This window comes from Monocercomonoides exilis (assembly GCF_001643675.1).
Source record: "Monocercomonoides exilis strain PA203 chromosome Unknown scaffold11-1913109, whole genome shotgun sequence".
Classification (NCBI taxonomy): Eukaryota; Preaxostyla; order Oxymonadida; family Polymastigidae; genus Monocercomonoides; species Monocercomonoides exilis.
Genome location: NW_027150556.1, coordinates 1,671,826 through 1,687,677, shown reverse-complemented (window position 1 = coordinate 1,687,677; position 15,852 = coordinate 1,671,826). Strand labels below are relative to the sequence as shown.

The 15,852-nt window shown below is 38.5% G+C and overlaps 4 protein-coding genes across 4 annotated transcripts; 2 read left to right on the top strand and 2 right to left on the bottom strand.

Annotated features, from left to right (window-relative positions):
* Positions 1-2: 2 nt before the first annotated feature.
* On the bottom strand, positions 3-5,962 carry MONOS_253 (putative UDP-glucose; the record flags this gene model as incomplete). Its single annotated transcript, XM_067872454.1, has 3 exons — positions 3-525; positions 597-5,883; positions 5,958-5,962. The coding sequence occupies 3 exons, from the start codon at positions 5,960-5,962 to the stop codon at positions 142-144; spliced, it is 5,676 nt and encodes a 1,891-aa protein (XP_067731750.1). The 3' UTR covers positions 3-141.
* An 860-nt stretch (positions 5,963-6,822) lies between these two features.
* On the top strand, positions 6,823-7,367 carry MONOS_254 (putative calcineurin subunit B; the record flags this gene model as incomplete). The annotated part of the gene is made up of 3 exons (XM_067872465.1): positions 6,823-6,843; positions 6,914-7,019; positions 7,132-7,367. The coding sequence occupies 3 exons, from the start codon at positions 6,823-6,825 to the stop codon at positions 7,365-7,367; spliced, it is 363 nt and encodes a 120-aa protein (XP_067731749.1).
* Positions 7,368-7,627: 260 nt separating this feature from the next.
* Positions 7,628-10,663, top strand: MONOS_255 (putative Ubiquitin carboxyl-terminal hydrolase 4; the record flags this gene model as incomplete). The annotated part of the gene is made up of 4 exons (XM_067872475.1): positions 7,628-7,714; positions 7,778-8,244; positions 8,317-9,892; positions 10,109-10,663. 4 exons carry the CDS (start codon positions 7,628-7,630, stop codon positions 10,310-10,312), a joined length of 2,334 nt encoding a protein of 777 aa, XP_067731748.1. The 3' UTR covers positions 10,313-10,663.
* A 2,717-nt stretch (positions 10,664-13,380) lies between these two features.
* MONOS_256 (uncharacterized protein) lies at positions 13,381-15,340 on the bottom strand (the record flags this gene model as incomplete). Its single annotated transcript, XM_067872485.1, has 2 exons — positions 13,381-13,451; positions 13,510-15,340. 2 exons carry the CDS (start codon positions 15,338-15,340, stop codon positions 13,381-13,383), a joined length of 1,902 nt encoding a protein of 633 aa, XP_067731747.1.
* Between the last annotated feature and the right edge of the window lie 512 nt (positions 15,341-15,852).

The following is a 15,852-nucleotide window of genomic DNA, read 5'->3' as shown; positions in this document are numbered from 1 at the left end:
TTTTTCTTTATTTAAGCTATACATTTACAAAAAATATTTAAAAAATAAACAGGATTTTGAAACTTCACACCAACTTATGTGAAATGAACAAAATACTCAAAATATTAAATAATTCAGCAATACGCAAATGCAAAGAAATTCTTACAGATCGATTTGAGTTTCTCTCTTTTCATTATCATCCTTTTTCTGCCTTTTCTGCTCAGAACTCTTTCTATTTTGTTTCTCCAACTCATCCAGCTCGGTCATGTCGCGTGTGATATGCGCACTTTCTTTTCCAGTTGAGCTGCACCATTCTTTGTCCCACAGCCAGCTCTGCGGCAGGGCGAAGACAGGATTAATTGTCTGGACAGCATTGAGAAGGTCTTGATCCATGTTGCCCAATGAGTTTCTGTCTTTGATAAGAGAGCGATACATCTTTCTGATTGTATCCCCAAACTGCTGGCTTCGGAATTGCGTCATGTTCACATAGATTACATGTGGGAATAAATATGGCTTCCCTTGCAGGTCTGACTTCCATGTGCCTTTCTATTTTTTTCAAAAATAAAATATCAAAAATAAAAATATTTGATTAAATAAAACAATGTTTAAAACCAAACCTCCCAATATCTCAACTTTACAGTTGATGACTTATCGGTGCAGTATGGAACAGCAGCAATTGAATGATTTGGTCCAATTGATAGCGAAAGCTTCGAAAGATCGTCATTAACAACAACAGAGGGATGCAATATAACGAGTGATTCAACAGATAGAGGAAACATCTTATCGATGAAAAGCAACTTTTCAGCTTTTGTTTTCCTTTCCTTTTCTTCTGGAACAACATCCCATGAACTCCAATGGGCCGTAACATATTGGAATTCACAATTCTTATTTATTTCCACAAAATGCGTGACTTCATCGCGAAGTGACTGAGAAAGAATGCTTCGCTCCAACCAGAACACAACATGGCGTGATGTGCTGCTAATAACAGATTTCATCATCCGCACAGCCAGTTTATCAGTCCCTTCACCTGTTAGTGCAACAAACACATTCAACACATCTGGGCGCTTCTCTTCCACTTCTGATTTAATCCTTCGTTTCGATTCATCAGAAGTCATTGCCATAATATCGTGCTCTGGCTTTTTCTCTCCCACAATCACATTTTTCACTTTGTCCCAGAAAGTCTTCGGCCTCTGTGCCCGTATGAAATCTTGCTCCCATTCCGATGCAATCTCTGCAAAGTTCTTGCGGAAGTAGAATACGTTTGTGTGCGCAATGACTGGACACCCTACCCAATTTCGCACAGTCACCCACGCATCCATTCCTCTTTCCTGCAGAAACACTGAATCATGGGCAATAGACAGATCACCATAAAGTGTGCTACCAAAAGGTGACTCGGCCTGTGTGATGTATCCTTTTGCTGATCCCAAATAAAGCGCTCCTTCGAGTGTTGGTGCAAGCGAGAGGAGATGAACACCAATGCCAGCCACAAAAGAGAATAGTCCTGTTCTCGTTTCAGTGATAGTAGACTGATGAGCCATCGATGGCTTGAATATAGTGTTATTTGATGTATTCTGCTGGGAAGATGAAGTTGCTTCGGTTGCTAATAATGTTCGAAGATGAATCGGAGTTGTGTCAACGGAATGTCTCCACCAATCAACCAAGTTCGCTTCCATTGCAAAGCCAGCAATTGAATAAACAGCCTGTGCATAATTTCCCTTTGCTAACTTACTCTTGCTCTGAGCATTCGGACGGAATGCAATACTGTTCACATCGCAACTCTGCTGCTTTTCTTCAACAACCCACGAAGATGGAGCAGAAAGTGTGAGCGTGAAAGGAATAGAAGGAGGAATAGAAGGAGATACAAGTTTACGGCCATTCACTTGCTTTCCATCTTTGTCAAAGAGAGGCCGCTCAACAGTGGCATAGCTGTAAAGAGAAGGCAGAGGCATACGTGGAGTGGACGGAGATGGGACAAGAAGCAGCGAGCCATTAATATCAAATCCAAGCATCTTTCTCAAAGACAGAATTATTTGGGGTAAACATCTCTGCTTTGGAGAGATAGGATCCAAAGAGCCAAACACACTCAAACGAGGGTAGAAACGGAATGGGATGGAGGAGTTGAGCTTTGCCTGGATGGGCACAGCTGACTGAGGGTCTGAATAGCGCTCTGACAACTGTGTTTCCAGTGGTGTGACACGAGGATGCTGATACGTGTGCATTCCCTGCAAAAGAGATAGTACTGCAATCAACGACGCACCATCATCAACTATTCCATTTTCAAGGAAGCTGTGAAGTCGTTCTGCAGCAGTTTTATCGTTGGTGCTCAGAGATTCTGCTTCCTGAAGAAGCTGAAGAAGTGACAGGCTTCTTTGCGAGACGACTTCGCTCTTTATGCTTCGCAAAGAGATCCACAAGGGCGTCCATCGCTTGATAAGTTCCCAAGATTCAATCGCCTTCATCACCCTGTCAGTTACCACATCTGAGCGACGAGGCTTTGCACAGGTGGAAGTGAAGAAGAATGATGAATGAGGAGAGATGCGTGCCATGGTGTCTGAAGAATATTCAGTGCAGACTAAATCAGAAGATGTATGAGTCGCAATGAACGGGCGGATAAGACCGTTCGTGATGATAATTGGAGTTATCACTTTGTGTTCTTCACTGTGGGTTGTATCATTTGATTCAGACGTTGTGGCATTTGTATCATTTGCCTTTTCTTTTGGAGGCACACGTGAATTGAAAGGAGATACCTTCGATCCTTCATTAAGATTGATGTCCTGGATGGGTTGCTTCAAATCAAGCAGATTAATCCATCTATTGTGCAGTCTGAGTGTTTCCTTAACATCATCGTTGATTGTTGCGTCTTCTTTTGTCAGTGTCTTCACGGCATTCATCAAATAGCACACCCACTTCTTCCCTGTTTTGCTTGGATTGTCACACGAATCGTCTTCAGCCCAGTCAGGTTTCTTCATCTCTGTGCTTTCTCCATCTTTCTGCTTCTTTTGTTTCTGTGCTTTGTCTTTGGGATCGAATGTGTCGTAATTGTCTGCCATCTCAATCACCCAATCTTTCACTGCTTCCAATAGATTCATTCCTGCCCAGTCTGTAGATGGGGCAGCTGGAGAGTCTGATTTTGGCTTGACATACGACGGAGAATGTGTGTGGAAGTAGTCCAATGCAAATAGAGTGAAAGATTGCGTCAGATTTTGCGGAATGACCTTCAAAGTGGTCAACAGCAGAACAGGAAGCGATTCTGCTGGAATTCTAACTGATTCTTCATCACCCTTATTCTTAATTGAATTTGCATTGCCATCTGTTGAAAACAGCAATGCCACTCTTGATACACCAGCAGACATTCCCTTCACAGCAGCACGAGCAGCCGTCAAATGATTAACGTTCATCGGATCAATCACAACAAAATGAGTGAGTGGTGAAAGAGTGCGAAGCAAGCGAGATTCAATCGTTGACGAAGTTGATGACAAGGCAACACCAGATGGTACCACATAGCGCGAAGGAGCGACAGCAAAAGCAGACTGTGCCATCATCTCAACAAGCAGCCGCGGGTCCACAAAATGTGTCAAAATACCGTCGTCGTTTGGCAGCTCTGCAAAGTGGTGATATTTCGATCGCCCGATAACAGTTGGACGATGAGGCAGCAGTGGCTGAGGCGAGTAGACAGGCTCTGTGAGAAAAGAGTAAACCATCTCGCCTTTTGCCCCTTCGATCTGCTCTTCCAATTCGGATGTGCCTTCCTTCAATCGGACAACACGCCTTCCTGTTCTTCGCTCTCTTTCATTCTTTTCCTTGGCATTTTCATGGTCGTATACACCTGCTTCCTCCTTCATACGTTCTTCCTCCCTCTCTTTCTTCCCAAACATTGGTGCATGTGCAATTACTCCCATCGATCTTGCATTCTCCAGCCACTTTGTTGAGACAGTGGCATTCCACAATGCATCAATCACAGCCGAGTGGCGAAGATTCTTCGGGAGTCGTGGATCAACTGAACGAGAGCTGGGAACACGGTTGGAGGAAATAAGATAGCGCAGCAGGCGAATTTCTGGAATAAGATAGCGATTGACAGAAAGATAGAGCTCATCTGATGGGCAGACGATGCCATTAAACAGGATACACGGAGCTGGCAGGAGTGTTTTTGAGAGGAGTGAATTTGTTGCTTTCAAAATAGCTTCAACGCGTGCATCACCTCCCTCTGAAACTTTATGCCATTCTTCCATCGTCAGACGATGCGGAGTGTAGAATGTTCCATTCCGGTTTTTAACAGGCTTTGGAGGTGCCGATGATGAAAACTCTTTGTTGATGAAGCCCATTGTAATGGAATATCCACTCTCCAACATCGAAATAGCGAATTTCGCAGCATCATAAGCACCGTACGTCAGGCAATGATAGATCCACCATCGAGCAAGAGGCAAACATGCACCGGATGCTGTGTCGTGTGCTGAAGATATGATAACTGGCACGATAGCACAGCGGAGTGGATAGCCATCGTCAATCATCGAAACCATCGACCACAGCACATTCTGTGCCTCTGAGCGAGAAAGATCGATGAAAGCACTGATTTCTATGATGTTTCTGCGAATGGGAACGATGCCATCTTCAGTGTAGCGCACGATATTTCGCGTGTCTGTAGACCATTCTTTGAACTGATCGTCAGTTTCGATGTTGTTCAGAAAGAGCGCCTCATCTGGTGGATGAACAGCCACTCTTACAGTCTGAAGAGGGAAACTTTCGTGGGAAGTACTGCGCAGCTCTGTAGAAACTGAGTCAGAAACAGGAAAAATGCTTGCTTTGGCGATTTCCACTGCCACTTTGCGCGACAGACCGAGGTCGAGCAGCTTGTTGACATGGGCAAGCTCTTCCTGTGCAACTGAGGCGACTGAATGCAATGATGGTGACTGCATATTCACTCCTCTGCCGTTGATGATAAGCGTTGGCGCCTGAGGAGGATGTGATTGCCGAGTGCGTGCAATGTGACTGGAAAACGAGCGCTCCAACTCGATATGTGAAAGAGACGGGGCAAGCATCGGGAAAATCGACTGCACGGTCGCCAACTCGTCGAGCGAGTCTCTTTTTGATAGAACATGCTTCACTGTCTTTTCGCCGATATCTTTAAGCTCTGAGATTGGTATGTGCTTCTTCAAAGCCAGGAACTGAAGAGCCATCTCTAATTGGGCTAGTGGAGATGATGGGTCAATTTCTATGTGCATGCTCTGCAATTCCGTTGAAGAAGGAATCGATGATGTTTGATATTCTTCAATATCTTTTTTTGGAGGTGTAGCTTTAACAAACTTTCCAGTTGAATCTTCTTCTTCAATTTCCTCTTTAATATCATCTTCTTTGTCCTCATCTTCATCATCTTCTTCTGACTCTTCTTCATTCTCCATAAATTGGAGCAACTGCTTTCTGGTAAATTTTTTGCAATCTCTTTTTGGTTGAGCCAAAGAAGGATGAAGAACAGCAAGTTTAGTAACGTTAATTCCACAAATTGGAGCAGTTCTTGTCCTGAACGAAGGGAAAATAAGTTCTGTTGATTCTCCATTATCTGTCATCACTCCATTTTCGAAGTTTTCCGTATAAGAAAATTCTGCTGCTTTCTTTTCAAGATTGGGAGTTAATTCCATTCCGAATCCGACTGTTTCCATTGGAGCGCATTTACCGTTAATTGAGTGTTTTGGTGCTTCATTAAATCGGATAACAATCAAAAATGGAATGTAATTCGTTCCATTTGAAAATTCTGTTTGCCATTCTTTTAATTTCTTTATCCAAGTATTTGAAGCGCTATCAGTCAATGAGCAATACAGATGAATAATTGGAACCGAATCAGCGTTTATTGAATATTCTTCGGGAATTACGTGATCGCTTTGCATTATGAGTGGGAAACGTGGAATTCCTCTTTTTAGTAAAAGTTTTGATTCTGTTTTTATAATTTCATTATTCTTTGTCATCTGCTTTAATGTTGCGTAGACTTCATTTAAAGAAGTAACGATAACGGAATCTGGATAGTTAAGATAATTATCAAAAGGAGGTGCAAGATGCGAATCGGAATGCTTCAATCCTTTTTGATTATCATTAGATTTAATTGATGAAGGGAATATTTGTGCAAAAAGTGGAGGAAAGTCAGGTAATACAGTAACATTCTTTTGTCCATAATATGATACAAACGTTTGTTTTGCAAGTTGATGATGAAACTCCACTTGAGGCGCGAAGGCGTGCGTTGAAATATCGATTATTAAATGAGATGATTTGTTAATTTTATTTGAAGCTGAATCCAAAAATTTCAGCGAATAATTCATTACTTCTGCATCTGTTTTCTTAAACAGTTCGTCTGAGAATATACTATCCAGATATGAGAGAAATAAATCTGGATTATGATGTCCAATGCTTTCGCTGATTTCTTCAAGAAGAGGTATTTCACAAAAGGGTGCTTCTGTAGATGCAATTACAGTTCGATTAGCATCGCATCTGAATGAAGCTATCAGCAAACAAAATAGAAAAATACACTTCATTCTTTTTTAAGTGATCAATTTACCATCATTGAAAACATGGGAAATTCATCAAGCGGACTTACACAAGACGATTTTGATGAACTGGGAAATCAAACCAGATGTGTGATGAAAATTATTTAAATTGCAATTTCCAGAAATTTGATATTATAATTGTTTGATTTCATTGAAAAGTTTCTCAAAAAGAATTAAAAGTGTGCTTAATTCGTACTTTGTTTTCTTTAATTAAGGAGACATTTAGCATTTATACAAAAGATTTAGGAAATTGGATAGACAACGATTAGGAAGTCTTTCTCAAGCTGATCTTCTTGCAATACCAGAATTAGCAATGAATCCACTTCATACTCGAGTTTGCAAGTAATTTTTAAAATATTCCATTAATCTTGCAAATCTTTATGCTGACAAATATTTTTGTTTAGATTTTATCAATCTTTGAAAAGAATAAGGATGAACGTGTTGATTTTCGTTCATTTGTATCATGCCTTGACGTTCTAAGCAAGGGTACAAAAGAAGAGAAAATTAGCGGTATATATACCATTCGTCTATTTTTTCTTTTAAAACTGATATTTTGTTTTTTTAAAACAAAATTTTAATTTCAAAATTGTTTTTCCGTTTTATGTCAAATTTACAACTTCAGTTGCATTTAGGATATATGATTTTGATGGAGACGGATACATTTCAATCAATGATTTTCTTGCTGTTCTTAAAATGATGGTTGGAAAGCATCTTCAAGACGAACCTGCTTCTCACGTAGCTGAGAAGACAATTCATCAATATGATAAAGACAATGATGAAAAACTGTCAGAAACTGAGTTTGAAGATGCAATGGAGGGAACTGATATTGAAAATCAATTAACAATAACTGTTAGTTGAAGAAACTTTGAGTTTCTTTCTCTTTCTTTTTTATTCAAAAAATTTAAAGTTTATGTTTTGTTTAATCTTAATTTAAAAAATAATAAAATAAAATAAAATAAACAAAATTCGAACAACCAATAAATATTGCTTTATTTTTTTATTTTCACTTTTTGTATTTCCAGTCGTTTTAACAGGATAGAATCTTTCCCATACCTCCATTTCAATCATTTCGACAATTTATTATTTTGTAAAAATTCTGAATTATATTACAGATTAAGATGCTTAAATGGTTGAAAGCCACTGGGAAAAAAGCTTCAAAAGAGCTTGATGTTACACAAGAAGAACAAATGTTGGCTATGAGTGATGTTTGTTGAATTTATTATTTCTTTTCTTTTTGAAATAGATTGACAATTGCTTTCAAATGAAAGTCACTTGGAATATGTTATGCATCATCACCTCTTCAAGTTTTATATTTTTGCACTGCTTTTAGAAGTAATTTAATTGCATTTTATCAACGAAACCAAACAAGAGACATTGTAAAAGATACTCCTCCATATGCGCTTGGAGAACTATTTTATGAGATGACAACTATCAAAAAAATAGATGACAACCAAATGCCGTATGACTTTATCGAAAAGCTTAAAACTGCCAGCAAACATTTTCGAACAAATGATCAGTTGGATGCTTGCGAATTCATTCAATTCATGCTGAAAAAGACTTCGACATTTCTTCAAAAATTGGATAGACCCGAATATTTATTTTCATCACTTGTCCATTCTCTTCCTTCTGCGACAGTTTCGCCAAAAGAGATATTTAATCATGGGAAATTTGAAAAGCCTGAAGTTTTAACAATTGTTGATGAAGCTTTCAGAGGAGAATTTTACGTAATCACGCGGTATGCATTTCATAAAGATTATTTACGTATTTTTTAACATTGCTTTTTGACGAAATTCTATTGATTCGACAGATGTTTGAGTTGCGAGCGTGTAACACACACAGTCGAGCCCTTTACATACATTACAATAAACCCCAAACACAACTCCTCTGTGAACCATCTTCTTGGGAAAAAAGCTGAATTTGTGCACCTGTCAGTGACGGACAATCATTACTGCTATCACTGCCACACATTCACTGAAGCAGAGCAAATAAGGCGGGTGGGAAGAGCCCCCAAAACACTCGTCATCCACATTCCTCGAATTGTATTCGATAGAAATAGGAGGCATCTTGTGAAGGACACGTCTTTTGTCTCCTTCCCAAAGACGCTGAGGCTTGGTGCGTTGGCTAAAGTGGATGATGTTATAGGAGATGAAGACATTGGAGAAAGCTGGATGGATGGAATGGAAGAAGCGATGGAGGAGTTCGGCGGTTCATCGCTGTATGAAGGCTCCAGTTTAGCTTTTAGTGAAAAGAGCCAAAGCGAAAGTGGAGAAAGCAAAGAGAGGAAGCCTTCAACCGACTTAAGCGAAAGTGGCAGCTTGGAGGAAAGAAAAATAAAGAAAATGCAGAGAGCACAGAAGGCGAGGAAGAAGGCGCAGCGGAGCAGCTACATGCTGGAGATTCTGCGGCAGCGGCAGAAAGAGCTGGAAGAGCGGCGATCGACCGAGCAGCGCATCAAAGAGATGGGTGTGAGCGATGCTGAGGGGCGTTTCCTGAAGCGAGTGGACGAAGACAGGCGCAGAGTGGAGAGGCAGGCAGAAGCAGACGGGAGACAGATGGAAGATTGGTGGGAAGAAGAGGAAGAGGAAGAAGGAGAGAGAAGAGAAGCCATGGATTTGAGGGAGAAGGAGGAGAGCGAGAAAAGAAGAGATGAAGAAGAAGTGATAACAGCACTTAATCCTATGACAGATAAAAAGGAGAAAGTTGCTGTTCAAAAGGCAATTGAGCTTGTGGAAGACGCCAATCTTTCTCAAAAGGGCATTTCATATACACAAGCACCAGTCAGTGCATCAAAAAAAGGAGGCTCACAGAAATCAACAGCATCATCAACAACATCATCGATAAAGACAAATATCTCTTCTTTATCATCTGAGCACGAATCAGATCGAGACGAAGACAAAAGCACCGACGAGGAGGCTCCACTTCTTTTGTCAGACGATTCGAAAGTGCATCTTCTGTCTGGAGGCAAATCAAAGCTCTCCAAAAAGCAGCTCGAACACAGCGCTTCCACACAGACATTTAGCACCATTTCTTCTGCACAGTCATCCACCCACAACACAGGCCTCTTCCACTCATCCGTTTCTGTTCTGTCTTCTGCTGATACTATCAGCGGCAGCCCATTCTCCACATTCTCTGCCACACTCTCGCCATCGTCGTCTTTTCTGACTGGAGGCTCCAGTTTGAGCGAAGTTGGGGCACGGCCGATTGAAGTGACTCCTTCTTTTCTTTCTCCTTCTGGGTGTTATGTGCACAAGCGGAGGAGAGACCCACAATACTCGCTGACATCTGCAATGGTGGCTGTTGGGAAAGAGCCGACTTCAATCAGACACGACACTCTCTTCCGCGCATACAGCAAGTGGTGGATTATTCATGACCAGCACATTATTGTATGCACAGGATCTATTTGTGAGTGATTAGATGAATGAAAGAAATTGAAATTTATTGTGTTGTTCGCACAATAATTTTATTTAATTTTTCTCTATTAAGCAAATATTTAGTTTTCTTTATAAAACTTAATATATTTTCTTTTATTGATTTTTTATTTTTCTTTTTATTGTTTTCTTTCTTTAACAATTTCTTCAATACCAACTTTCATCAATCAGCCTGTCCCTGAAGACGAAGTGCATCTCTATTATGGCTCACAGTCGCCAATTCCGCAAAAGTTTGTGGTGACACCTGACCGGCCAGACGAAGGAGAGACGCTCCACACGATGGGGTGCATTGTGCCTGGCAGACGCGTCTATCCAACTGGACAGGCATTCTACAGAGGACTGGCCACTTTGTTGTTTTATGAGAGAATGGATTGAAATCAACTGACTTTACAAAAAATTACCAAATGAGTTTTTTATGAGGGATGAATTATTTTTTTTAAACAGACTAATAGAAAAAGGTTTATGCCTTGCTGCTTCAGTGTCTATTGTTTAATGATCTGATGATCTTCATTTCATATTTTCGTTTCGAGTCTTTGTCTTATGGTTCACTTATTTATTTATTTGTTGTTGTGATTGCACATTCACTTCACATGTCATGTTTAATCTTTCTCATAATTGAATTGACTTTGCCTCAGTTCATTTTATGTTACAACAGTTTTCTATCATTTGTAATTTGTGTGACATATTCGATTTATCAAAATAATTTTCAAAGAATTTTCTTTGTCATTTTCCTATTGATGATTTTTCAACAGTTTTTTGAGACCATCGTCTCAATGACTAAAAGATGAAAAAGCGAAACGAAAAATATTTTAAAACAAAGAACTTCAACATTATGACTGCAGATTCGAAAAGGTGTGAAAGCACCTTTTAGAAAAACTTTTAGGTTGTTTAGTAACTAATCAATTTCAAAAAGAACACCTTTTTGATTCAAAAACAGGAACATTCAGTCGAACAGAATAGAAACATCTGTTTGAGTGAGAAGGCATTAAAACAAATACTGGAAGCAAAGAATCATTCAGATTGCTTCAATTCTTTGGTGAAGTTTTTTTCATTCATAGCGAATGCTTCTTTTTAAGATTTAAGCTTTCAAGAATAGGAATAAGTTTTCTGAGGCAGATTTATGTGAGAAAGTTTATTAGCATAATTTGTAGGGTTCTGCATTTCACATGCAACAGATGAATGGACAGGAGCTCTAGTCGCATCAAGATGAGAAGAACAATCAAACTCTGTTTGCCTTATCTTTTTTCCTGGTGTTTCTTGACGAATTTGTGGTTTTGCTTGCAATTCCTTTTTAGGAGCTGAACTTAACCTTGCTTGACGCTTCGAAATATTCTGATTTTTGCTTTCAGAATGAACGAATTTGTTTAAAGCAGAAAGGTATTTTGATGAAGGAGTTGAATGTTCGTTAATGTGCTGAGCTTGAGACAGATTGATAGGTGCTTGAATTTCAATTTTTGAAGCTTTGCTCTTTCTTTCCTTAACTTTGGAATTTGATGCTCGACAATCATTTTGAGGATGCGTTCCAATCTGATTTTTGACCTTTGCATCAATCCAACTTTTCCATCCTTTTTGCAGATATCTTTCTCTTTTGATCTCCAAGCATTTGAGCATCAATCTGCTTTTCAATTCATGCTCTTGACGTAACTTTTGAGATGTTTCTTTCCATTCGGTAAAGCATCTTTCTTTTATTAAATTTTCCTTCTTGCACTTCTCTCTTTCCAATGCAAAACGCAGTTCAGCCCTTTCAGATGCATACGCCTTCCATTTTTTGAAGATATTCCTTTGTCTATCTGAGCACTTTCGAAAAAAGATTTCTTCAGATATTTCTTCTTTTCTTCTTTTTTCTTGAAGCATGAAAGCCCAATAATTGAAAAATTGTTGCTTTCGATGGAAATGATAATGATGAATGGAAAGTGTGAGATTGCGCCATTGTTTCAACATCTCTTTTCTGTTTTCAATTATTCTTTGCTCTCTTGTGTTTTGAGCAGTGTTTTGCATCTCTAATTTCCATTTACTTTGAAAAGAACACATTTTCCAGCAAAGAAACGCTTTTTTCTTTATTAATGTACAAAGCAGAATTCGCTTAAAAGCATCTTTTGCAAGTTCCCTCTGCCTAATAAAATACCAAATTTCTGCCACCCTCCTCTTTCTTTCGTTCTCTTTTGTAAGTTGCTTCCAAGTCAAGAATGCTTTAAGCAAAGCAGAATGGTTTTTCTTTTCCTGAAAGTTCTGAATTGCATATTCATCTTTCTGGTGCTGCATTGCACAGCTTTTCCAATTGATAATAATTTTCTTCCTCAATGATTCGGTTCTTATTTGCATCAATGATGAAGCCTGCTCTTTGACTCGACATCTCAAAAGCGCTGTCCTTTTCCACTTGATAAATATACTCGCTAACAGATCGAATTTCTTTGAATTCAAATAAAATAGAACAGTATCTCTTCTTTTATTATGTTTTTTTGTTCGATCTTTCCAACTCTGAAAAGTTAGCTGGAGTTTAAACCATCGTCTCCATTCCAATGCCTTGATAGATATCTGCTTTTCAATCCTCATTTCATCTGTGCATGTCTGCCAATGCTTAAATGCTTGGATTTTTATTCTTGAAATGCAATAAACTTTTGATAAGAAATGTGCTCTGCTCAAATGAATCCACCATCCAAATATCAGAGTGGGGTACCACAATCCTTGCATATTCTTATCTGAGCGCCTTCTCAAATAATCACAATTAAATGATCGACAACTGTTCATTCTATTCAACTCATCCCCTTCTTCTTCTTCGAATAGAAGTCTTTTTAGCTTTGATGAAAATTTCCAGCTTTTTTGACGTTTTTCTGAGGATAATCTTTGGTACTCGTGGAATGCATAGTTTGAAGTTGCTGTGCCAAATGATTGAAGAAAAGGTCGGAAAAGATGATTTTGTTTTTGAGACAGATCCTTCACTTGCTGAAATCCATTCATTCTCCTTCGAGTCAATTCCCGTGCAGACTCTCTGCAACGTCTTCGTGTTTGTGCGTAATTGAGCCATCCAAAAAAGGATGATTTGAGCAACATTGAACATTTATTGATTTCTTTGTCTTTTCGATACCTCAACGAAGTCGCTGAATGCAGCCACTTTATGAACATTTGCTTGGTTTTGACTCGAAGTCGTGCTGTCTTTAACATTTCGCTTAATCTACTGAGACGACGTTTTTCTTTCACATCGGCAATATTTTCGCGATGAAAAATAGACCATTTATTCAAAACTTTCCTCATCAAACAACTTTTATAAAAATATGCTGGATCAAATGATGCTTCATTTGATGGCTTGTTTTCTTCTCGATTGAGCAATTCGTGACTTTGAGCTTCCGTTTCATTTCTGTTTTCAACTGATTCCATTTTCTTGAGTTGATTATTTTTTTGGGCAATGTTTGTTGTTTTTTGAAATTTGTTCTGCTCCTCTGTATTCATTGAATGTTGAAGAGCAACAAATGTCTTCCAAGCTGTGAAGCATCGCGATACAAGAATTGCATTTCGTCTGAAATACAGAGAAAGTGAAAATGAAGTGTCACATGGAACATTTCCGTGAAATGAACAAGTTGTTGGAATGTTAAATGAGCCAACATTGGCAGAAATGCTTGTCGGTGATTTGATGTAATTTGTCTGCTGAATTTCTGGTGAATCAAGAAGTGAAGTGTTTTTAGAATGAGATGTTCTAGGCTTTGCTTTAGATGACGAAGAGAATCCAGAAGATGAGAGGCGAAGCGATGGTGCGATTGATGAAATGGATGTTTGTTTCATTTCTGAAATGGGTGTTGAACGGTCAAGTGGTGGAGTTAAATCGCGAAATGGTGAAATGGGTGAAGAGGTTAATGAACAAAGAGATGCATTTGAGGGGTCCAAAAAGATTGAAGAAGAAGACAGCTGAGAGCATTCTGAAGAAGACGATGATAAAATTGTGTTTTCATCATTTAAGATGTTTCTTGATTGCATTTCAGTTTCTTTCATGTGATTTTTTATTTTCCTCTTTTTTTTCTTTCTACGCTCTTTCTTATCTTTACACGGGGAGAATGTTCCTTCACACAAAGAATCGTCACCACTGTCTGCAGATGCTTCACTTGAAGACGGATGTTGATATGTTTGTGCGAAAGGTGAAGGAAGGCTTTCAGGATTCTCACTCTCAGGAGAATCATGAAAAATTGGTGATCGAGAATGAATAGAGGAATAGGAATTGTGCTTCTTCGATGGTGAAGATAAAAAGGTTGTAATATTGTTGCAATTACGTTTTGATGTTTGCTGAGATTTGTCTGCAATTGAATCTGAATTAAGTGTCTCCGGAAAGGGTTGGTACGAAGATTCTCCAACTGAAATGCTCGAAGATGACAAGGAAGGTAAATAACTTTCATTGCAAAATGAATTCATGTGATCATCTTCTTCAGCAGTAATGTCATTGGGCTTGTTTGTGGAGGGTGGAGCATCATTAATTGGTGATTTCCATTCTGATGTTTGTGACAGAGGCGATGAATAAAGAGGCCGATAAAATGATGAACGTGGTTTCGAAGATTCTTCAGAAGATGGCGTTTTATTGGTTTGCATTTGAGAAGGTGTAAATGTCAGTGAATTTGCAGAAGATTTGGCGCTCATCAAAGGATCTGCCATGTCTTGAGAACCTTCTGCATTTTCTTCTTCATAATCTTTTGATGAAGATATGCTCGATGTTAATGCTTCAACTTTGCTTGGTGTAATTGAATTTTGTTCTGCTATTTTCTGACAAGCAGTTAGAACTTTATCTTTTATCAGGTCAAGCGAATCATCTTTTCTGAGATAATCATCCAAGCTGTCTTCAGAATCGGTTTCAATGTTTCTTGTCTGAAAGGTGTCTTTCTCTTCTTCAATTGTGGGAAGGAAATCACAATTCTCTTCATTGTTATCTGAACTTTTTGGTTCAATGTTTGTATCAATGCTGTATTCAATCTCTGCAAATTGATTTTTCACAGCTTCAAAAATTCTGTTTTTATTCTGATGAATTAATAATTTAGGAACAACAGAAGTTCCTTTATTTTTCTGAAGTGCATCGGAAGGAGTTAAATCTTCTAAATTTGTATTCGAATCTTTATTTTCAACTGCTCGTTCGTCTGTGTGTAGATTCTTTTCCTGTCTTTCATCAAAACCCGATAATTGTGTTTTTTGGCTGCAGTCGTCTGTATCGTTTGGTACAGTTTCCACAATCTCGGGACAATCTTCATAAATAATTTCCAGATTTTCTTTTTCATTTTGTGGAGTATTTTCCTGCTGTGAAGCTAATTTTCGTTCTTTCAGAGAATTGTTTCTAATTAATCTTCTTTTTGATATTTCTCTTTCAGACGTCTTTTTCGCTGGAGCACTCTTGTTTACATGAAAAACTTTCCAAGTTTCTGGAAGCTTCATCAAATTTTTATAAGATGTTTGTTTGCGTTGTTTTTCATTTGATATTTCAATTTTTCTTTTCTTTTCCTGAAAATAATTGCTTGAAATATTCTCGCATTCATTTGATTCAACGTCTTCGTCCATAAAAAGTGTTGATAGCAGTCCTTGCTTTCCAAGAGTTTGTGGAGTGATAACTTTTGTTGAATGTGGAATTCTAGTTAAATGAGTCGAATCAATTATTCGAGAGGAAAACAATGGAGTCGGATTCACGACTCGGGGTAAATGTTGTATCAGCGCAAGACCTTTTTGAAATGCAAGCTCTTTTTGTAAAAGAGTTTTCTCTTCGGATTGAAAGCTTTTTGTTTCTTTTTCAGAGAGATGTTCATCTTCTAAGCTTGTTTTATCAGTTTTTTTCGTTTGAAAATGAAGTTCATCTCGTAACTCAACAAAGGGTACACGTACAATGCATTTTCCATCCTGTTGTTTTATGTTTGAAATGGATATATCTTTTCTGAAAAGAAAAATAAATAATT